The 24586-nt window shown below is 30.7% G+C and overlaps 1 protein-coding gene across 2 annotated transcripts in view; it reads right to left on the bottom strand.

The window, feature by feature from the left end:
- Positions 1-2113: 2113 nt before the first annotated feature.
- The window catches only part of LOC115878328 (polycomb group RING finger protein 3-like), a 105532-nt gene continuing 83059 nt past the window's right edge, over positions 2114-24586 (bottom strand). Inside the window, exons 1-3 of one of the 2 annotated variants that reach the window (XM_030894799.1) lie at positions 13158-13265; positions 7030-7171; positions 2114-4510 (exon numbers count right to left, since the gene is read on the bottom strand). In XM_030894799.1, the coding sequence (XP_030750659.1) occupies positions 3412-4098 (687 nt within the window). In that variant the 5' untranslated portion in view covers positions 4099-4510; positions 7030-7171; positions 13158-13265 and the 3' untranslated portion in view covers positions 2114-3411. Of the gene's footprint in view, positions 4511-7029; positions 7172-13157; positions 13266-24586 lie in introns of those variants that run through there. The other variant, XM_030894798.1, reaches the window with a different exon arrangement.

Raw genomic sequence — 24586 nt, forward strand, 5'->3', positions numbered from 1 at the left:
TTTTAAGACGTCTGGCTCTTTGATATCTGACCCGCCTGGCTGCTGATACCCGTTGCGTCCACTACTGCGCATCGGAAGAAGATCCTATATTTTGTTTAATTTAGTCCTATACATTCTAGTATTGAATATAAATCAAACATGTCTCCATAGCGCAGTGCGTAGAGTTTCCGACTACGAACCGAGCATTCAGAGTTCGAAATCGGGTCAGGGCAAAGACTTTTTTATTTTATTTTCGTTTATATTCTGATAGTAAAGTATTAAATAATTCTGGTGATTAAAAAAACAAATATTTAATACTTTACTATCAGAATATAAACGAAAATAAAATAAAAAAGTCTTTGCCCTGACCCGGATTCGAACTCTGAATCATCGGTTCGTGGTCTGAGACTCTACGCACTGCGCTATGGAGACTTATATACTAGAATACTAGATAAAAAAAATAAATCTAATACTAGAATTTAAAGAACTAATAAAAATATTGAATCTTTTTTCAATGCGCAGTAGGGAACGCAACTTTTCCGGCAGCCAGACGGGCCGCATGCTGTTCTAGAGAGCATAGTAAAAGATATATCAAGGGTATACTATTAAGGGTTCTATACAACATTTGGATTCGATCTGAAGATAGGTGAACTTGATTTGTCGGATTGCAATGTAATAAAAAAATATTTTTTTATTAAATTATTACAATGTTGATAAATTCTACGTGATGTGCTTCTGTAACGATTATTTATTCGATTAATACATTTATTTTTTAATTCATTAGAATATTTTATACAATGTAATCGTCTTTTTTCGGGATTCGGGTTTGATTCTGTTTTCCATCTTGGAAATAGGATTGCACGGCATTTATGATGGCTTTATAGCCAGTAATGTTGAAACCAGTACTGTCTCATTGATATGTTTAAACTCAGTGAGAGAGTACCAATATGTAAGATATATTATTTACTCAAAAATCAAAATATTAGATATTAACGTTTCTTAAGATTTCAAGACTGGCAGTTGAAAAATGTTAATTTTTTTATGCCATAAGATGGCCTCAAAAATAAATTTTCTAAAAGCAATTTATCACGTGTATTGTTTCTTTAATTTATTAATTCTTAACATTATATTGATAGTTTGTGTATTTTATAATCTTCTGTCAATCAATTTAATCGTATCATTAAATAGTTAGTATATGTTATGGTGCGTTTAGACTTGAGCACGCACGAGATGAGCGTGCGCGCACTCCATTCGTTCGCGCTCTCGGCTCCGTTCAAATTAAAAACTTATTTTCGACGAATGAAGTGATCATTTGTGCGCACACAGCAGAGTTGTGTTGGCGAAAATAATGGACGACCAAGAAATAGTGGAGGCTACAGTCATTGTTATGCACAGCTGAATTATTAAAAAGAAGAAAAATCGAAAACCTCGTCCCTGGTGGCAAACCCAAATTTTTAGAGATCGATATAATTAACTGCAACAACTTAGTGTCTGAGGAGGGCTATGATCAGTTCAAAAACTTTACAAGAATGACCAGGCCCGACTTATTTTTTACAAAATTTAATAACACCAAAAATTTCGAACAAAAGATACAAATTTTAGAATAGCAATTTCATTAATATCGACATATTCAATATTAATTTTATTTACATGGTCTTGCCATGCTTTATTTTTTTTAATTTTTTAATAATACAAAGAATGTTTAACATCCCATAATATAGGTAACTTGTCATATTTTTCAATTAATAATAACGAAGATTCATTGATCCACTCCATAATTTTAATAAAGAAAACGAAAAAAAAATCACACACGCACGCACGAACGCAGACAAAACAAATTGCCGGTGCAAACTGAGCGTTCGCGCACACATAAAATCCCTTTGAGTACGGACCAAAAACCGACACCAGACGGCTCACGTTCGCGGCTGCTCGCGCACAGACAGATTCAGATTGAGCGTGCGCGCACAGCCGTTTACACATGAGCATTCGCGGAGGATCAGTGCGTGCGTGCTCAAGTCTAAACGCACCATTACGGTTAAAGCCGAGACCCCATTAGCCAACACCCGACGTGATGCCACGCTATCCCACGTGGGAATGGGTGTACACATTAGGTAACACGTGTTAACACGCCTGAAATTTTTATTACAGTTAAAAAAGTTATCAATGGGGTTACGACAATATAGTAGAAGTATCGATACCCATACCGATATTAGATTATAATCACAATACCAATATATTCAGAATCGAATATCGATAATTAATAAGATCAATCTTTTGTTACCGATTTTTTCTGGTTCTATTTTGTTATATCCGATGTTGAATCGATTCAAAATATCGATTTATTTTATTTTTGGGACATCCCTACATCAACTACAAAAGTAGATAGCTGCGGGACTAGAGAGGCAAGCGGAGGAACACGTCTTAACACACATCGGTTAGATCTGAGACTGACGAATCGCCCATCACACGTGTGTTAGCGTGTTATGGCGTCGGATGGCGTGGCGTGGCGTGTTGCCTTGTGTGTACGCAATACATGTATTTAAATGGAAAAACATACGCACAGATCTTCACGACGTGGGGTAGCATGGCATCGCGTGGCGTGGTGTGTTGGCTAATGGGGTCCGGGCTTAAAGGTCGATATCCGGTTAATGTCGATAATGAAGTTAATGTTCGGGTTTGGTTTTGTGTTATTCTCGAGATTAACCGGGTAAATTGAAATTAATATATAAATAAAAATACATGTCTTTTGGCATATACGCTTTGTGCGACATCTTTGGTACATAAATTACTTTAATTTTACACTACTTTAAGGTAATACTTTTGTATATTCTATCATTATAATTATATTAATATTATTGTTGTTAATAATAATGTTATCCAGTTAAGTTAACCTCTTACACCAATTTCATTGCAAAGTAGAGAAATAGAAAATCCTTTATTTAATATAATGGTGGCAGTTTATAAAAAAAAACATATTTAAATTGTAGGAAAAAACGCAGTTTTACATTGCTTATAATCGAATTCTATCTATATAAAGTAATGAACGCAACATTAAAAATAATTATGTGTTTTAACACAGATTATCAATATAAGAAATCTAGAAATAATTTGTCAAATACAATTTAAAACTGTTGGAAATGTAACTAAAATGAAAGTTTATTTGTTAGCAAATTCCAATAACATGAAAATATTTGAACGATTTTTTTGTCAGCAGTTTCCTTTTGTTTTATTGAATTATGGTAGCCGATTTTAAAGATATTATTTACTAAAAAATAATACCTATATCCTTTTTTAAAAATTTGGATATTTTTAAGTTTAAGGCTACGTCATTGTTCCTGTCATTATATAATCCTAAATATTAGAAATAATATAATAAATCATGTAGGTATGCATTATTATGCAGCAAAAGATCTACGACGAACTGTGTTATATTTAAGCAATGTCAATTTTTGGTCTATACTGCAATACTAAAGGAGGATTTTGGAACCTCCATCTTGTCACTACGACAAATTTCAAAGTATGATCTTTTCCCAGCAGCTCATCGTTGCAAAGAACATCTATTTCCCTGTACTTGTCCACGCCATTCATTATCTTCATAGCGATAAATTTCTTCAAATGCAGTATCGTAGCCTGTGCCGAACATCGTATGAACCTTCTTTTTAAGGCCCTCATATTCGGACTAATGCACTCCAAACAAATATTTATTTGCTCGTCTTGTCTGTGGTAATCGGACGCAGCATGGGGATCGCTTTGATCCTCGCTGTTCAGATCCAAACTCGCTAAAGGAATGTCTTTAGGATTGGACAAACCTCTAACTTTATAAAAGTCCCTTTCGCGAATAGTCTCGTTATTGAGCAAGTTGGGAACCAACTTGTAAACGATATCCTGCATGGTCCTGTCGAAGCTGATGTACTGCAAAGGATGCGATTGATGTATCACAATGTTACACATGGGACACGTATTGTTCTCTTCTAGGTGTTTCACCAAGCAACTTTTGCAAAATGTGTGCAGACATTCCGTTACTGTTGTGGCATCTATCAAATATCCTTTGCAGATTTTACAAGTTATATGGCTATTAATAGATTTAAGTTTAATTCTTTTCTCGACTAATGCCGACATAGTAATTAGAGTAGAAAATCACTCTTTTAAGTTTGGTGCTTGCTTAAAAGAAACCAAACGACTTCAACTAAATCTTCTCAATTTTACTAAATAATGATTTCAGCCTGTATAGTTTCTTTTGGTATAACCTCACACATTTATCACATATTCCCTGTAACGCTAGACTTCTAACTCTATCACTAAGTCTCTGTATTGATGAAAATTATTAAAAGTAAAACTTTCTAGCGATCGGTATACAAATACTTTGGTTTCAATCTACTTAATAAAATATTTATTGTGCTTCTAAGCTAAAAACTAATAGCTGCAGGGTGGGCACTGGTGCTGCGCAGGATGCTGACTTTGTTCTCTCACATAATCGTGAACGTTGAATCGATGAGAGTCTTTATGACCGTTTTGGCGATATTTCAGTTCCCTGCAAATAAAATGTAAAGTAAGTCTCAAAACACAAAATATTGTAAGGCAATTAAAAAAAATGTGAGTTATTATGGCAATAATTATTGTAAAAAAATATGTTCAGATTCAAATAGATGAAGTACCGTGACATTGTACAAAATATATAAATGTACAGGGTGTAAATAATTAAGTACGAAAAAAAAGACTGAGTGATTCTTTATTAGAAAATAGAAGGGTTTTGACATTAAGTTTTTTGATTTGGCGTTTCCCTAGAAAGTTGTGTTTGGAAAGAAAGGGTGAACCAAAATCAATTTTCAAATTCAAATTTTCGACTTTTTTTCCAGAAACGGGTCAAACTGAAAACTTGTCATTTAGTGTGTGTATTAGCAATGGGAACTATCGAATGAATTAGACAATCGAATGGTTACTGAATGAATGATTTCAACTATCGAATGGTTTTATTCGAATAAAATCATTCATTCATTTGTACACTAAAGCATATGTGACAACCTCGCCGTGCGACTAAATGGTTATCGTTGAGCCACGACTATCGAATGCTTTTGATAAATGAAATTTAGTATTCGTTTGATTTTTGTGTGTGTCAGTGCATTATTAGTTCTTCCAAATTTTTATAACTTCGCCTTATAAATACTGTGCTATTTTTGCGTTTATTAAAATATTTAAAATACTAAAATTGTAGTTGTTTTTTAATTGACGATTGTGTGCCGTGTGCAGGTGGTCAAAATTTTTCCGAAAATTTGTGTGATTTTCCGTAGCCCGATCTTTCAATTATTTAATTTTATATGGTATATGGTCTATTTTTTAATGGGATATTTTGAGAAGTAGCAATTTTTAAGAGAGATGAGATGAACTTACAATTAATTTTAAAAATACATATTTGTATTTTAGATGTTTTAATAATATGAATTAGTTGAACTTAATAATCATATTTAAGTAATGTGGTTAAGTAAATGGGGGGTTATCGAACTCAAACTATGGGGTCTGAAAATTAAATTGAAAGTTTTACACTTGCCAATTTAAAAAAAAGTTAACGATGTTTGTATTTTGTTTATGCTAATTCTCTTACATGTAGTTTTTTGCGAAGAAATATTTTATTTATTTTTTAAAGTAAATGCCAGTAAAAGTAAATATTACTTTTAAATAGTAATATAAAGTACCTAATATAAATAATTTTGATTTCTAATTTTTTATTTATATTTTCCTTCCATTACACTGCATGCTTAGAAAATTAATAAATGTTTATATTTCATGATTTTAAAATTTGTTGTTAATATAACAAATTAGTTCTGTAATTATTATTATTTAATAAAGCAACGTTGCCACAAAAAAAATAGAGACTATATTATTTTTAAATAGGATCTAATATAAATAATTTTGACATCTAATTTGTTGTTTATATTTTGCTACTACTTAAAAAAATGTTTATATTAAATGATTTTAAATTTTGTGGTTAATAGGTATAACAAATTATTACTGTTATTATTATTTATTAAACCAGTCTTTGCTTAAAAACATTAAAAATCATTTTCCTACATCCAAAATAACAAGTATTATTGCAGTGTAACAACAGAATATTAATAAAAAATACAAAATATATAGACATACTACCCCTAACTAACTAAAGCCAAACAATAATATTCTTTGCTAATATCAACTAATACCAATATATGGCAACAGCGCCCTTCATAATGTATTTTCTGTGTAAATACTAGCACCTCAATAAAAAAAAATAATATGTCCTTATCTTTAACTGAGTCCGCAAAAAATCAAAGATGCCGGCTTCTTCCATAGCATTGCCACCGACCGTTGTCGGGTTTCTCGGAAAGAAACCTACGTCGCCGGGCGACAACTAAAATCCAGTTAATATTTTATTTTAATCGATCCTGACGAATAAATGAATTTCATAAATGAATGAATTTTATAAATGAATGGTTTTTGCTGCCGAATTACTAGAATACAATATTTCAAGGCAGATGACGCATCTATTCGATAATTTTCATTCGAATAGTTTTCAACGAATGTTTTCTTACTAGCTATCGAATTATTCGAATGAATTACAACTATCGAATGTTTCGATAGTATTCATTCAATAGTTCCCACTACTAGTGTGTATGTTATATCCAATCGCATACAGTATGTAAAGCAATAGGCGCAAAAAAATCGAGTAATAGAATAATAAGCGAGTGATACTATTTTTAAAATAATGAAGTTTTTTGGTTTATTTTCTTTATTAAGCATTTCCTTACAAAGTTAAGTGGTTGTACAAACTACCTAACTTAAGAATATTATTGACTTTTTTCAAAAACGGTTCACACTAAAAAGTTAACATTAGGTGTGTGGATGTAGGTATAAATCGCTTTATTTTGTTATTTTTGGTTCACCTTGTGCAAAAAATTATTATTATGTTATATACTGAGAACAACTAATGAAATACATTAAATTTTTAAATATTCCTTTATTATTGTACTCCCAAGTTAATCACTTAATTATATTGTATGATATCAAATAGGTACGTACTTTGCTATGGCGTGAAATGCTAGTTCAACGTTTTGTCCACTTTTAGCCGATGTTTCCATAAACGTCACGTTGTATTCCCTGGCTAATCGTTCACCTTCTTCTCGTCTTACAGCTCTATCGCTGCCACAGTCGGCTTTGTTTCCTGAAACAGATATAGAAAATTGCTCAGGATATGATTTTTATGTTTGCTACGTTACGTAATACAGCTACGTAATACAATTCTTGAAAAGAAATTTGGATTTTTCCCTTGTGTTCAGCCAAGTAATATAATATTATTAATTTATTTTGACATAAACGACTCTGGAGTATAAAATTTGTGTAAAGTTTTGTGTCTACAACCCTCCCTTTCCCGAATCCTGGATCCGCCCCTGGCAAAGTTGTACATAGTTTTTAAAGGCCTGCGTATGCTGAACACACATGCCAAATTTGAATAGTTTTGAACAAGCCGATTTTAACTAATTTAAGAAAAACTGCATATACAGGGTGATTTTTAACCTATACGCATAAACTTGGGAAATTATTGCTGATGACAAATAATGACTAATAATGAAAAAAAGAGTTAGTAAAATATTTTTATTTACGGAGATAACAAACTATTTGAAATAAAAACAAAGACGTAAATTCCATTACATTGAATGTACATTTACTGATAAAGTTGATAAATTTTTGTGAAAAAAAAACTCAAATTATTTCAGAATCTAAAAATATTTTACTAATATTTCTTTTTCATTATTAGTCACTATTTGTCATCAGCAATAATTTCCCAAGTTTATGCGTATAGGTTAAAAATCACCCTGTATTTTAAATTAGATCTGAACAGGTAACAATGCAAAACCAGGCAAATGTCAACATATCTTAAGTTGTCAACCTATGATTATATCATTGTCAAGTGTAATTTACTGTGCTGTATGTACGCATAGTCTGTACGTAACAGTACCTACGGTTAGGATCCCCGAAATGGAGTTTATAAGTAAAAACTTGTTCGAATTAAGCTTGATTTTCATGCATCCGTTGTCCGACGGTACGTTGATACGATATTAATTTTATTGGTAGAATTTAAAGACTTTGATTGGTTAGAAAATAACGCAGTTTTTAAATTTATTGCATTTTCATGGCTCCGTTAATCGGATATATGTTGATCTTATTTTATATTTTCGTTTCCATAAAGATTTTGCTATTTTACTCATATTTTTATTAAGGTTAGATTAAATTTGTCAAAAAAGTGTCCAAACGTCCGTTATCGTATGAACGGGCTGAAGTAAAATACTTACGGATGAAAAGTGGCGCGAAAACGCTATGACCAATCAGAGCACCTTCGGACCATCGTATCAACGTATAACGGATGCATGAAAATCAAGCTTGCTGAGTTTACACATGCAATGATTTACTGGCGCCAGTGACTCCTGGCGCGCCAGTAACTTTAAAATGCATATGTAAACACATCCTGGCGTGCAAGCGTTATCCATGCATGCATGGTTTAAAAAATTTAGCGGGCTACCAAAATTTTATGCGCCAGTAACTTTTCTGGCGAAAGTAAAATTTAAACTTGCAAGTGTAAACGCATTCCGTGCACGCCAATTATCGCGGGAAATCACTTTTGAGGTTAGCGAAACGGTTTTAATTTGTTGTTTTGAGTTTTGTGTTTTCACGATGAGCAAGAAAGAGAAGAAATGCAAATCAAAAAAACCATTATACGGTTTTTAGAATTGTACGATCAAGTTCCTTGCTTGTGCGATGTGCATTCTGGAATGTACAAAAATAAAGATGCTAGGGAAAATGGCTATTTACAGATAGCACGATTAATGAATATTGAAGGATTTGATTCATCGGACTTTAAAGCCAAAATACGTAGCATAAAAAGTATGTGAGTTTAGCACACAAAGCATCTCTTATATGGGTGTTTTTTTCTCAATCAGTGGTGTTACACGTTGTAAAAGAAAATCAAATCCTTCTTCTGCCATTCGTAAATGATTTCAAAATCTCTGAGGGTCTTCCATTATAAGTTCTTTTAAAAGCGAATTTGAAGCACCCATGAGCGACGTTTTCTCTTATGATGCTTCTTGCGTTCTAAATCTTTAATCATCCCATCAATTATCAATTTTGCAATTCTTCGACAATTACTTTTTAAAAGCTCTTTTCGGCACATGATGCAAAAACTATCAAGACTAGCAACTGGCGTATAAAACACAGTAAACCGTGTAAACGCTTACTGGCGTGAAAATTGAACTGGCGTTAACACTGGCGTCAGTAAATCCATACATGTGTAAACTCAGCTTTATGCACAAGCCCTACCGTATAGAAAATACAATTTGACATTCACCAAATCATAGGTTAACAATTTAAGGTCTACTGGCATTTGCCTGGTTTGCATTGTTACCTGTACAGTTACAATTTAAAAATAGATGCAGTTTTTCTTAAATTGCTTAAAATCGACTTGTTAAAAATCGTTCAAATTGGACATGTGTATTCAGCATATGCAGAACTTTCAAAGGACAGTTCAAAATTTGCATGCGATTTCCTATGTTTCCAACGATGATGAAACCAGTATAGGGTGCAACAAATTCTAGGTACGAGCATTGGTATCTCGGCAAACGTAATAGATACGAAGATAGTTAAATTGGGGCAAAGTTGCGCCTTGGACTGTTCACCAAGATGCCATCAAAAAAGTTTTTAAAAATTCAAGGATTGTTGAGTTTTTTGGAAAAAACGAATTTTTTTGAAAACTAATTTTATTTTTTACTGTCGATATTTTTTAGAAAATCAAAAAACTAATTGCACATTCTCATAGCCACTTTTTTAGGGATATCTGATAGTATTTTTAGTATTTTTAGATTTTCAAATTAGCTGATAATTTCTGAGATACAGAGGCCAACTTATTTTTTTTAAATACGGACCTGCATTTTTTATTTCAGATTTTGAAAGAACTCAGTCTCCTGAAAATGATATGCCACCATAGACTTAAAATAAAATATAGACTACACTATTTACATCTCAACGCGGACAAACAATATTTTTTGTACACATGTTTACTTCTGGGTACAGTCGACCGAGCCTTCCTCGTCCAGCCTATGTTGTCACGTCTTTAATATTATCAATATTTTTTTTCTTGTTATACACATATATTGAGATATTAATACTACAGTTTAATAAAGTAGGTTTTAATATTCCATAGATGTATTAAATAGTCCTTATACTACTAAATTATAAGTCGGATACTGTTTAAAAAGGATAAGTTCTTGTAGTACGTGTCCCACGTGTGCGGTAAAGCTTTGTTGCCGCTATCTCCCCGGCTGTATTAACGCATTTTCTTAGCTTGTAGTCCTTAAGTGTTCATTTTATTGACTTTTTCTGTTCAAGAACTATAAAATATGGTTCGCCAGTGCCAAATTTGCAAGAAATTTGACTTAAATGATCCATTTAATTCTTGAAACGACTTTTGACCGGTAGGCAACTCTCAATTTGACATATGATATGTCATTCTATTCAGAGTGTCATTTTCTATCGAATAAAGTAGAAATATACCGAGGGTGCCGTTTAAAAATTAAAAGTTATAGTCATTTCCGGTGAAACAGAAAGTAACCAAAAACAATTGAATGCGTAAATCAATCCTAATTTATGTCATATACTAACATACTAAATCTTGTTTTTTTATTTGAAAATATAAAAAAATTATGGGGATGAGCCACTTTTGGGACGCACCCGGTATAATAAAGACAGTACCAAGTTAAATATATGTAGTTTTCATTTTATCCACTTCCTATCACCTTCCTTGCTTTAATGGAACAGATTTATGTTTTCTCTAATTTACATAAGACATCACTTAACCAGAAAAAAAAATACAACAATCATATTTTTTTTCTCTCTCTGTCGCCGATTCTGTTACATCTGTGGAATAGATCCTGTTTTGATTAATATTAGGGGTTGTAAATGTTTGACTAAAATTAATAATTTATTATTCATTTCAAAAATTACGTAATTTCGATTATAAAATTTCTTCTATAACGTGTATTTTATTATTTTTATCCTTTTTGGACTCTAAGACGTTTTTTCTAAACTTTTATTTAAAAAGCCTGTCCTAAATCTTAATAAAATATAAAACAGTTTAAATACGATATATTTTTAATTTAATTATAGCTTCATTAAAATAAAAAAATTACCCGGCTATGATACGGAGAGTTCAGGTGTACTTGAGAAACGAAAGACAGTGTTGTGTTTCTCGGCAGAGTCATCAGGGAACGACCGTTACGACAGAGACAACCTATCTATCGCTCGTGTCGCACTCGTTATAACCTAAAACAATAACACAACAATAACAAGACATTGTCTGACCGCATGTTCCAGCTATTTATGAATGAGATGCTCAGTCTATATTTTATTTTAAGTCTATGTATGCCACACTTTATACTTTTTTTTTGTTTTGGAAATTTGGACACAATTTATTTAAACTAATTTCAAGTCCGGCTCTGTTTTTTTAATATTTAATATATTCATCGTTACAATATTGATAAGCTTTCAAATTTAACAGTGACGTGGTTTGAATACAGAAAATCAAATGCAATAAAAACTCACTGAAAAATTAAGAGATGAATCCAGTACTAGAATCCATTCAGACCAGCCCATTGCTCCTACATGGGTTTTAGAGAAAAAATTTCTCACTCTGTACAATGGCATGTGGTCAATGCAATGGCATTACATGTATGAACCCAACAAATGTGGAAGTGAATGAGGACTATCCTTAAGATACGTTATCCTATTTTTGAGCTAAGGTTTTTCTTATTTTGTTATTAAACGTGTAAATTTTTCAATATACCTATTTCATGGGAAATTATTTGTAAAACTGAAATTTGTCTTATTCAATGTTTTTAAAATGTAAAAAAACGCACATTTAAAAAAATTATCTCTGCCACTGGTAACTTACCTTTATTAAAAAGATCGTTTTTATAGGAACTTGTATCCTAATAAATTTTTTGGTCTTGAGATTTACATCAAAAATGCTTTCATTTGAAGTTAAACAGAGAATGGTGGGTTATTAAAACAATCCTTCTAAATTAAAGAATTCGCACCTGCGCCACTGAAATTCTAAAATTTTTGGTTCTTTACCTATGTGGTAGGAAATTTCCTTCTCTTCAATTTTTTACTCGTGACTTTTTTCCTAAAATTCATAGTTTTAGAGTTATTGAAGAAAAAGTAAAAAAGGGCCATTTTTACCCCTTTTAGGGGTGGTTTTGGGGTGACGGGCTCAACGCTTCATCGCTGGGGTTTCAGGATGTTTAAAGATCTACAAAATGAAGCTCCATGCCAAATTTCAGCTTGTCTCTAATTTGTTGAACCTCGGCCTGTATAGGCACACACATATCAGCTGATTTGAAAGTCTAAAAATACTATCAGATAGCCCTAATGAAGTGGCTATGAGAATGTGCAATTAGTTTTTTGATTTTCTAAAAAGTATAACCATGTTCGTACGGTTACCGAGTTACCAATGCTCGTACCTCGAATTTGTAGCACCCTGTATACAATAATAATGCCAGTTATCTGTAAATATAACTCAACATTCTGAAACGATGTTTCGACGTGTATTTTCGTCTTTATCAAGGCTATTTTCAGCGATTTTGTATTTGTATTTAAATTGTATTTAAATCAGATCTTAAAAATAATGGATTGGACCCTGTATTTATTTTATACATATAAAACTTGAAATTTTAATTATTCTATACCAAAAAATCGCCAAAGCTAAACTATACATCACTTCAATAAATAATTATTAAATTAAAATAAAAGCAAACTTTAAACACCTTTATATGTACTTCAAATCAGTGATTTTTTTAAATATAGTATCTTATCTATGTTTTTGGAACAAAAGTCAGTTTAGCCTACATCATTCGTCCTTTATGACCGCTAGGCCCGTACTGATTAACAAATACGAAATAATTTAATAATGATTGCATTTGAATTTATCATGACTTTCCCATTAAAGTAAACAAATCAAATACATCACTAATGTTGTATTTTTTCACTGCAGTTTTCTGTACTTATATCTTTATAAGTTTAAGGTGTAATATTCAATCTTAAAATAAATCTAAATTGGATTGATAATAACTATAAGAAAATGAATGTTAATGAAAACTTACCTAATCCTAATATATCCCTCCACTTTATCTTTAATACATAATATTGAAATTAAATTAATAGGTCAGATATTTTTCAATTTGAGAATATTTTTATCCATTGACATTTCTGTCATTAATCTAATAACGCGGATAATGATAGTTGGAACAGAATACTTCTTATTCTTTTCTTAAGCACACTATTGTTTTTTCCTTATTTAACTATGTGAAGGTAAATATGATTCATATGTATGATTAAAAGTCTAATAATTAAAGGGAGTTGGATATACCTATACAACTTATAGAATTCTATTATACAGGGTGCAAATAAAGAGCTAAAAATATTTCCTTTTTATAAATAAACAGGGTTCTTCATATACAATTTTTCGATTTCGCATTTCTCTAAAATTATTTACTTGTACAGGGTGCGCCAAAATCACAATATTATCGACTTCTTTCAAGAACGGTTAATAGTAACTAAAAGGTTCACATTTGGTGTATAGATGTCATAAATCAAGATCGTTTTTAGATAGCATGATCACATATTTAGATAGACACTGTCTGTACTTTTTAGAAAGACACTGCATATGATTTGAATACATAGAATTAATACTCATAGAAGGCTAGTAGAGTGAAGTCACTCATGTAGAAAGAGAGTAAGTAAAGGTTTGGACAATAACACGCTTGCGCGGGCAGATACATTATTTTATTAGAGGAAAGTCGCCTAATATGAGGATAGTGCCTAATATGGGGTAGGTCACTTTTGCGGAAGTACTGAGTGCGACATCTATTGTATTCATCGCTTGCTAACAGCCGACATGCTAGGAGGTGACCATTCTCTTTTTGGTCCAAACTTGTGCTCTGTTTTGACGTTTGAGCTAATAACAGTTTTGTGTAGTAAGCAAATTTTTTTGGTCGTGCTGCATTTTAGGTGTTTAAGGAGACTTAAAGGTTAGTTTTTAAAGTTTTGATAATATTATTCTATACAAAATTTAGCGTAGTTTATGAAAATAGTTAGGTTTTTTAAAATACAAACACACTTTTTGCAAAAAGCCGCCCCTCCCAAAATTCTAGTTTATTCCTAATATGGGGTACCTGCCAATTCCTAATTTGGGGTACCCCATATTAGGAGATTATTTCCTATTTTGTGTAATACTAAAATATTTTCATTCAGATGCCTAAAAAATGGAAAACGTGGAATAAGGAAGAAATTATTCCGCAATTTTAGCTGTTCGGCAAGGAGTTATGGGCTACATGAAGAGTGCTCGAACTCACAATGTACCTCAAACGACCTTAGAAAGGTACGTTAAGATGGAGGGGAGTCCTGAAGATATTGTGAATTCTCATTTAGGACGAAAAATAGTCTTTTCGGAGGAAATGGAGTCAATGCTCGCCAGTCACTGTTTAGAAATGGAAAGAAGATTTTTTGTAATTACACAAAAAGACGTACGAAGATTAGCATATAGCTTATGCAAAGCAAATAATATTTTTTAATGTATAATAAGAAAAAATACATTTTTGTTAGATGTAGTTTTTTTAACACATGTATTTTATGTTACTCCTAGATAAGTAAGTTTTTTGACTCATTATAAGAAAAAATACCTTTTTGTTAGGTGTAGTTTGTATATGTCAGTTTTATAAATAAATAGTTTTAATCCAAAACAACCCAAAATAAATTCAAGTTTTTTTGAAATTTTACATTGTAAATGGTACCCTATATTACGAACCTAGTGTACCCCGTATTAGGATACCCTATTCCCCTAATATGGGGTAGGTAATCTTTTTTTATTAATGCTGCATATTTCTTTTCTCTATTTCTTTTTAAGCTGTTTCTTCTTACTAAATGCTTAAAATGTGTCCAAAAAAACGTAAAATTCAGAAATAGTGTCCAAAAGTTATTACGTTTTTTATATATAGTGTTTTCAAAAAAGTACGTAGTAAGTAATAATATTAGGCGACTTTCCTCTACATATACTTTTCAACGTAACACTGTTGCCAAATGATGAAAAAGCTTCTGTTTTACGCGAATTTTAATTATCCCAAGAATAAAAAATACCAAAACTAAGCATATTCCTTAAATATTTCATACAAAAAGTAATAACTTGTCTTTCTTTTCTCAATAAATTGAGTTTAAGATGTCTTTTTGTGATTTTTTACGAAAATTGTTTTCTTATTAAATAGATATCTAATAAGGACAAATTGCGAAGAAAATAAAAGAGGCAAGGAAATTTTAAAGCTTTTTATTTTTCAATAAAAACCTTAGCCATCTTTAGTGATTGGTTAAACCAAATATGAAAACAAAGACCCAACTAAGTTTTGACGCCCGAAGATAATAGAAAAATGAAAATCACCTCAGAAGAGCCAAGTTTCCGACTGACCAAGCTAAAAATAGAATTTTAGCTTGGTCAATCGGACGGTTTAGCATCGATGTTAAAATATCGAACATCGCTGGTGAAACATCGATGTTTTTAAAACATCGCCCAACACTACTGCATATAGTAAGCAGTAAGCATGCATAGTAGTTAACCATAGACTTAAAATAAAATATAGACTACACTATTTACATCTAAACGCGGTCAAACAATCTTTTTTGTATACATGTTTACTTCTGGGTACAGTCGACCGAGCCTTCATCATCCAGCCTATGTTGTCACGTCTTTAATATTATCAATATTTTTTTTCTTGTTATACACATATATTGAGATATTAATACTACATTTTAATAAAATAGGTTTTAATATTCCATAGATGTATTAAATAGTTCTTATACTACTAAATTATAAGTCGGATACTATTTAAAAAGGATAAGTTCTTTACAATATGGCAACACTGATTAGAGGCGAGGTCGCCTATTCATTCATTTATTACCTTGTAGTACGCGTCGCACGTGTGCGGTAAAGCTTTGTTGCCGCTATGACCCCGGCTGTATTAACGCATTTTCTTAGCTTGTAGTCCATAAGTGTTTATTTTATTTACTTTTTCTGTTCAAGAACTATAAAATATGGTTCGCCAGTGCCAAATTTGCAAGAAATTTGACTTAAATAGTCCATTTAAGTCTTGAAACGACTTTCGACCGGTAGGCAACTCTCAATTTACCCATTGGGAGTCAGTGGCGTTGTTGCAGAAAGGCGCTTATTTAGATAATATTTTAGTAAAATGTAAAATCTGAATTTTTTCTCTTACATAATCATTTATATAAAGGTTTTTGTAACAAAATAATAATTATTATAACCCTGTTAATAATTAATAATGTTTTTATTAAAAATATATTCTGGTTTATTCTAAAATTATCTTCAGAATCTGAAATAACATACAAGAATTTTAAAATGATATTACATTATGAAACAATATTTTTTAATATATCTATTGGTCTCTTTGTGTTTCACAGGAAATTATTATATATTTTGATTTTTAAAGGTACCCTCGGTATATTGCTACTTTATTCGATAAAAAATGACACTCTGAATAGAATGACATATCATATGTCAACTTTTGACATTGTCGCTTAAAAACAAATCGTATTTTAAATTTCAATCCAGGTGCCATGGTGTTGTTAAAAACACTAAGTTTTAATCAAGCAGCCTTGGAAAAATAGTTTTGATCGTCTAATGGGTTTCGTGTCTTGTCTAGGCCGGTATCGTATTTTTAATCATATATCAATTTTTTTCAAATGGAACAAGGGTGACTCATTAGCATATTTAGAAAAAGCATTTTTTTATGAATATATTGATACCACACACTTGGTATTTCGAGTCAAATTGTCGTTATGAACCGCGTGTTACAATTACAATTAAACCATATGCGAAAATGTCAAAAGTTGACATATGACACGTCATTCTATTCAGAGTGTCATTTTCTATCGAATAAAGTAGAAATATACCGAGGGTGCCATTTAAAAATTAAAAGTTAAAGTCATTTCCGGTGAAACAGGAAGTGACCAAAAACAATTGAATGCGTCAATCAATCCTAATTTATGTCATATACTAACATACTAAATCTTGTTTTTTTATTTGAAAAAATAAAAAAATATGGGGATGAGCCACTTTTGGGACGCACCCGGTATAATAAAGACAGTACCGAGTTAAATAAATGTAGTTTTCATTTTATCCACTTCCTATCACCTTCCTTGCTTTAATGGAACAGATTTATGTTTTCTCTAATTTACATAATAAGACATCACTTAACCAGAAAAAAAAACAACAATCATAACATTTTTATTTCTCTCCCTGTCGTCGAGTCTATTATATCTGTAGAATAGATCCTATTTTGATTAATATTAGGGGTTGTAAATGTTTGACTAAAATTAATATTTTTTTTAATAATTTCAAAAATTACGTAATTTCGATTATAAAATTTCTTCTATAACATGTATTTTATTATTTTTATCCTTTTTGGACTCTAAGGCGTTTTTTCTAAACTTTTATTTAAAAAAACCTCTCCTAAATCTTAATAAAATATAAAAAGGTTTAAATACGATATATTTTTAATTTAATTATAGCTTCATTAAAATAAAAAATTACCCGGCTATGATACGGAGAGTTCAGGTGTACTTGAGAAACGAAAGAAGTGTTGCGTTTCTCGTCAGAGTCGTCAAGGAACGACCGTTACGACAGAGACAACCCATCTATCGCTCGTGTCGCACTCGTTATAACCTAAAACAATAACACAACAATAACAAGACATTGTCTGACTGCATGTTCCAGCTATTTATGAATGAGATGCTCAGTCTATATTTTATTTTAAGTCTATGTAGTTAACTAACCCTATCGTTTCTGTCTTACACATAGACTTGTTATCTTTCTTCATGAGTAGATCTGATTAGCTGCTGTTATATAGGGTGGTGTCAATTTAGATGCTCAACATTGGCATCCCAGAAACTACGAGAGATACGAAGTCGGTTAAATGGGATAAAAGGTGCATAATTAGATGTTTGACAAACACCTATGAAGAAAACCCCGGCATCTTTATTAGTTTCGGATTTATGTCAAAAAAATGAAAATATTATGTTAATATTAAATGACAATATCTTCAGAACTATTGTATCTATTGGAACGTAAGTTGGTAGTTTTATATCTTTAACCTCGGCCAATTCAATGCCGTTTTCAGAAAAATTCTAAGTCTTCTAGATTTCGCACAACAGCAGTCAAGTTTTTTTTCCTTATGGCCGCCATTTTTAATTTTTATACTATTAGATAGAGCAAAAAATAATCTATATGGTGGTATCTAATTTTTATTCATTATTATGTAAATTCACTAAAAAATAAGATTTTTTAAAAATTCGCTCAAAAGATCAAGTCTGCTTTAGAAATCCAATTGACACTTTATATGATAGCAAGTTAATTTTTGTTTTCTCTACTGAGTGTCAAATCTGGACACAAACATTTATAGTAAATAATGTAAAATTTATTAACAGTCAACAATATGTTCACAAGTGAGGAAACACGAGATATGTATGATGCTAACTTAAAAATAATAGAAATTCCGATATGGCATGCGCAAGTTATAGAGCATTATATCCTGAAAGGACGCAGCCCCATTGTACTATTTTCGCAAGGATTTCAAGAAACTTAGCAGTTGGTGGTAGCTTTAAGAAACAAGAGGGCAATATTTTAATAGCTTTAATGATTTTAATGTTCCAGCTCAGATTGAAATAAATACGGAAACTTCTAGTAGTAAAGTACAATAACTCGCGAGTGTTGTAAACGAGTGTTGTAATAATAATAAAGTGATTCTTATGTAGGAAAAATTATCAAAAAACATAAATATCACAACTTTAAATTTACATGTATACCAAATTTACATTTTTTACATGCTGGTGACCACGAGAGAAGGTTACAATTTTGCAAATGGTTTCGGGAAAGTGTTCAAGAGCCCCCTTTTTTCTAGAAAAATATTATGGACGGATGAATTTTTATTTACAAATTCTAGTACATTTAACAGAAAAAAATTATTATGCAAAAGAAAATCCTCATTTAATTAGAGAAACCAGACCACAGTAATATATTATTTGAACGTCTGGGCTGACATTCTTGACAATAAAATTTTAGGCTCTGTATTGATCTGTATTGAACTCTACTATACAATTTTCGTGCGTCCAGATTTGAGACTTAATAGAATAAACAAAAAATAACTTGCTGACCTAAGTGTCAATTGGATTTCCAAGGCAGACTTGATCTTCGGCGAATTTTGAAAAAAAACTATTTTTTAGTGAATTTACATACATAATAATGAATAAAAATTAGATACCACCATATAGACTTTTTTTCGCTCTATCTAACAGTTTAAAAACTGAAAATGGCGACCATAAGAAAACAAAAACTTGACTGTTGTTGTGCGAAATCTAGAAGGCTTAAAAATTTTCCGAAAACGGCATCTAATTGGCCGATGTCAAAAATATAAAACTACCAACTTACGTTGCAATAAATACAATAGTTCTGAAGATATTGTCATTTAAAATAAACGTATTATTTTCATTTTTTTGACATAAATCCGAAACTAATCAAGATGCCGGGGTTTTCTTCATAGGTGTTTGTCAAACTTCTAATTACGCAACTTTTGTCCCATTTAACCGAATTCGTATCTCTCGGAGTTTCTGAGATGCCAATACTGAGCATCGAAATTGTTACTACCCTGTTAAATATAATCATATATGTACAGAGTATTCAAATAACTACTATTATACAAGACCTAACATTAATACATTTAATAACGGAATGCTTAAAAAAATATTTAGTGTAAAACAGTCAATTTAAAAACATTTTAGTAAGAAAAAAAAGTCTATTCACAAATGTCATACAATCAAAAAAAAACGCCGTCACAGTTGGTTTGGAAATGAGTTGATTGAGGATTGGAAATTATAAAAATAATCATAAAGTTATATGAGTTTGAATTTGGTAATAACACAGGTTATCTGTGGTAATGTTTTATGTTTCCTAAATTAACAAAAAATTTCTTTAGCGTAATGAGTTCTTTGAAAGGTTTCATAAAACTTTTATTGTATTTAAAGGGAGGATATATTAGAAAATCGTTAAAATTTACTTGGGATTTTCTAAGTTCACATTGCCGATGCAGGACAGGTGCAATACATTCTGAGTGTTTTCTCTTCAATTTGAACATTAGTAAGTATAAGTAAATATAGGAAATCCGAATTGAAAGCGCCGAAAGACGTGTAACGAACGATTCAAGGATACCTAAGTATATCTAATGGACAGAATGCTGCAACTTCTAATTCAATTGTGTAAACAATTTGTACATTAGACCACTTTGGAATATACTAAGCCACACTAAGGCTAGAGGTCGCATTAGAGAAATCCGCTTTTAGTTAAAATACAGATGAAATACTGTAAAATGGTACAAACATTTCAACTGAATACATTATATTCTAAACACGAAGAGAAAAAAATAACAAAATACAGGGTTGTTCACCACATACGACGCGGAGTATCGTAGCTAAACTCTTAGATTTTTGCAAATTGTACGTTTTGGGTTCATTGAAGGACTATTAGAGCTACAATTTAAAAATATTTTTACAAGATACAGAGTGGCCCAAATAAATAAAAAATATCAAAGTGGTATTTTTTTAAATGGAACACCCTGTATATTATTACATTTTTAGTTTCTACGATTAAAATAAAGATAAATTTGATTAAGGTTTACCGCATTTTAATCTTACCCTTTTTGAAATATTTAGGTTTTTGTCAAAATACAGTAATAATTTTAATGCTTTATTTCTCCAGGCGTATTTAAGTTTTTAAAACCAAATATTGTACTGATATTGTCTATTTACTAAATTTTGTGTTTCATTAATAAAAATTATACTACCTTATACAGAGTGTCTAAAATTTTATTTTAAATAATAATTAGCTAAGCAGGCAATAACTTGTTTAATTTAAATAGAACAACCGGTATATTTTACAAGAATCAGATGCACAATTTAATTGTCATCAAATGTATTGTATCATATTTTACCTATGTCTTCAGGTTTTCGTAGAAAATGCATTTTCTTATAATTTAGACCTCAAAAATCAATATACCCATGGAATATTGACATTTTTGATTATTTTTAAACATGTAACAAATTTTTAAATGGTACGGATACTAATATTGTCGATATAGTTCGTTTATGTTATTAAAAAATAAAAAAAATGTTTAAATATTTGTAAAAGAGAACAAAATAATATGATTCCAGTATTCAAACTACATTAATTGACTGTTTGCGTTGATTAATAATAATTGCTCCAAATACTAAAAACCTTAATTTTGTATGTGCATTAGACAGCCTGGTAAAAAGTAACACCTTAAAAATGTTATTTCATTTTTTGACGGATGCTTATTTATAACAACAGAGGCGTTCATTTTCATAACTTATTATTATATTGATTTCTGATTCCAAATCCACATTTATTTAGAATAATTTATTAACTAATACAATTAAATATGTAATTAATTAATATTTTGGCGGAAATAATGGCGGTATATTTAATTAATGTTTCTCTTTTATAAAGATATAAATAGTTTTATTTTTGTATACCAATACTGGTATAATATTATCGTTTTTAGCACCTGTACATTTGTTGCTTTAAAAACAATCTAAAATAACAATATTCCATGGGTATTTTGATAAATGAGGTCTAAATTATAAGAAAATGCATTTTCTACGAAAACCTGAAGGGATAGGTAAAAATGGCATAATACAATTTGATGAACAATTAAATTGTGCATCTGATTCTCCTAAAACATACAGGGTGTTCTATTTAAATTAAACAAGTTATTGCCATTTAAAGCTGGAAATTATTTAAAATAAATTTTTAGACACTCTGTATGGGGTAGTATTATTTTTATTATTGCAACACAATAACTGATCAATAATTAAACTTCAGTAAATATCTAGTATTAAAAAACTTTGATACCCTTGGAGAAATGAAGCCTTAAAATTTTTACTGAATTTCACAAAATTGAAAATATTTAAAAACGGTAAGGTTTAAGGGTGATAAACCTTAATCAAATTTACCTTTATTTTAATCATAGAAACTAAAAATGTAATAATATACAGGGTGTTCCATTTAAAAAAATACAACTTTGATATTTTTTATTTATTTGGGACACTCTGTATCATGTAAAAATATTTTTAAATTGTAGCTCTAATAGTCCTTCAACGAACCCAAAACTTACAATTTGTAAAAATCTATTCGTTTAGCTACAATACTCCGTGTCGTATGTGGTGAACAACCCTGTATATTTAAAATCTTTATATTCAACGTTTTTGACGAATACTGGAATATTGGATCTAATTTTCATTTTTTTTTAATTTCCAGTCTCATTTTCATTTAGAAGGATTATTTAGATACATCTACAGGGTGTTAAAACAACGAATTCACATGGAATATTTTCCTGCATACAAATTTCGTAAAAAAATAAATGAGCAACTATTTTCGTGATCTAAATTTATAAGATGAATCTCCTCGATCGTCATTTTCAAGCTAGATTTTTTTTAATTCATTTCACCGGTACCACCCACATCTGGGAAGCGTTCCCTATCCGCCATTCAGGGACGTGTGTGAAGGAGGTCTGGCAACCCCCCTAGGAAAAAAAAGGAAGGGAAAAAAGGAAAAAATCACCTAAGCATATTAATTGTGATTTTAGTTTTATTTTTACCCTATGACGGCTTCCAGGCTAGAAGAAATTATAATATTGGCAGTGTAATATTTCAATGCTAATATCAATCACATGAAAAATTCTATTGCTGACACTGCAATAGGAAAAAACAGGGTTGGAAAAAATCATGATTTTTTTTAAAAAAATCAAAAAAATCAGATTTTTTTTTATTTTAATTCAAAACAATATTTAAATCGGATTTCCAAATGACTAGGACTTATTTCCAATTAAAGTCCTATCCTAAGTGGATAAATCTATAGTTTCTATAAATTTACTATCTAATCTATAAATTTACTATTTAAATTTTAAATTTAATATTTGCCATGGTAACGATTTTCTTTAAACGAATCTGTTAAATGGCTTTACTGAAGAAATCAGAAGGTTCAGATATACGAACATGATATATCAAAATGAAAATGAAAAGCAATTTCGGTTTTTTAAATAATATACATAGGCTTGAATTTAAAATAACAATAATTTGAACGATTTTATAACAAACGGAAATAATTATTTTTTCTGACCTCCAATCAGCTGATTTCAGATCGAATATGTTGACTTTCCTTAACCTATAAAACAAATTTTAGCTTTCAATATACCCAATTTATGATTTAACCAATGTTTATTCAAGATCATGTTTTTGTCAATTTTACACATATTGTATTTTTTATCTCGAAAACTATTAGAAATTGGTACAGGTTAGTATAATAGAAACATTTTGAGATATGGATGTAGTTTCGAAAAATATAATAATATACCGGGTGTTCCATTTAAAATAACAAAGATGCTACCACTTTTAGTACGAAGCGGCAACACTGTAATGCTGAAAATAATTTAGACAGGTGGAGCAGGTGCCTTTATGCAAAAATCCAATTTTTCAAAAAAATCCTATCACTGGTTCTCCATAAACGTCTAGTCTAACGTGCCATGGCCGTGAATCAGCCTGTATAACAAGTGGTTTTTGAAACATGGCAATTTTATAATCAAATTTTCTTATATTTGAAGCTCTTTATAAAAATGTTAAAATCTGCAATTAATTTATAATCACACAATAATACGTTACAATAATAAACTACAACAATTCATGTACAGGGTGGGTCAAATTCAACGCTTTTAAATGGAAACACCCTTTTCTATAAGAGATAGACGAAAACTAGTGTCTGGAGCTCAATTTTTATCAAAAACATGATGGTGAAAACCGCACATCAACATCTGTTACCGTTTCGGAGTTACGGGGTGTTTTTCAAAAATGTCCGTTTTTCCATTGTCCAATGTCCATTCAAACCAAACAAATCGCTGTAACTTTTTTACTATGGAAAATTTTCTATTTCTATGAAAACATTTCCAAAGCACCTTTTTACGTAGAATTTAATGGTCTAAGTATAATTTTTTTAAAATTAATAATTTAAGAATTATCAACAGAAAATTTGATTTTTTATATTATTTATACCATTAAATTCTATGTAAAAAGGTGCTTTGGAAATGTTTTCATAGAAATACAAAATTTTCCATAGTAAAAAAGTTACAGCGATTTGTTAAAAATGGACATTTTTGAAAAACACCCCGTAACTCCGAAACGGTAACAGATATTGATGTGCGGTTTTCACCATCATGTTTTTGATAAAAATTGAGCTCCAGACACCGATACTAGTTTTCGTCTATCTCCTATAGAAAAGGGTGTTTCCATTTAAAAGCGTCGAATTTGACCCACCCTGTACCTCTATGTCTAGAACAAATTAAAAACATATTGACTGATTACAGATTATTTTACAGAGTTCAAATTACCAAAAAAGATGGCTTAG

The sequence above is a fragment of the Sitophilus oryzae genome, unplaced genomic scaffold (assembly GCF_002938485.1).
Source record: "Sitophilus oryzae breed Bouriz unplaced genomic scaffold, Soryzae_2.0 scaffold_1508_pilon_pilon, whole genome shotgun sequence".
NCBI classification, from domain to species: domain Eukaryota; kingdom Metazoa; phylum Arthropoda; class Insecta; order Coleoptera; family Curculionidae; genus Sitophilus; species Sitophilus oryzae.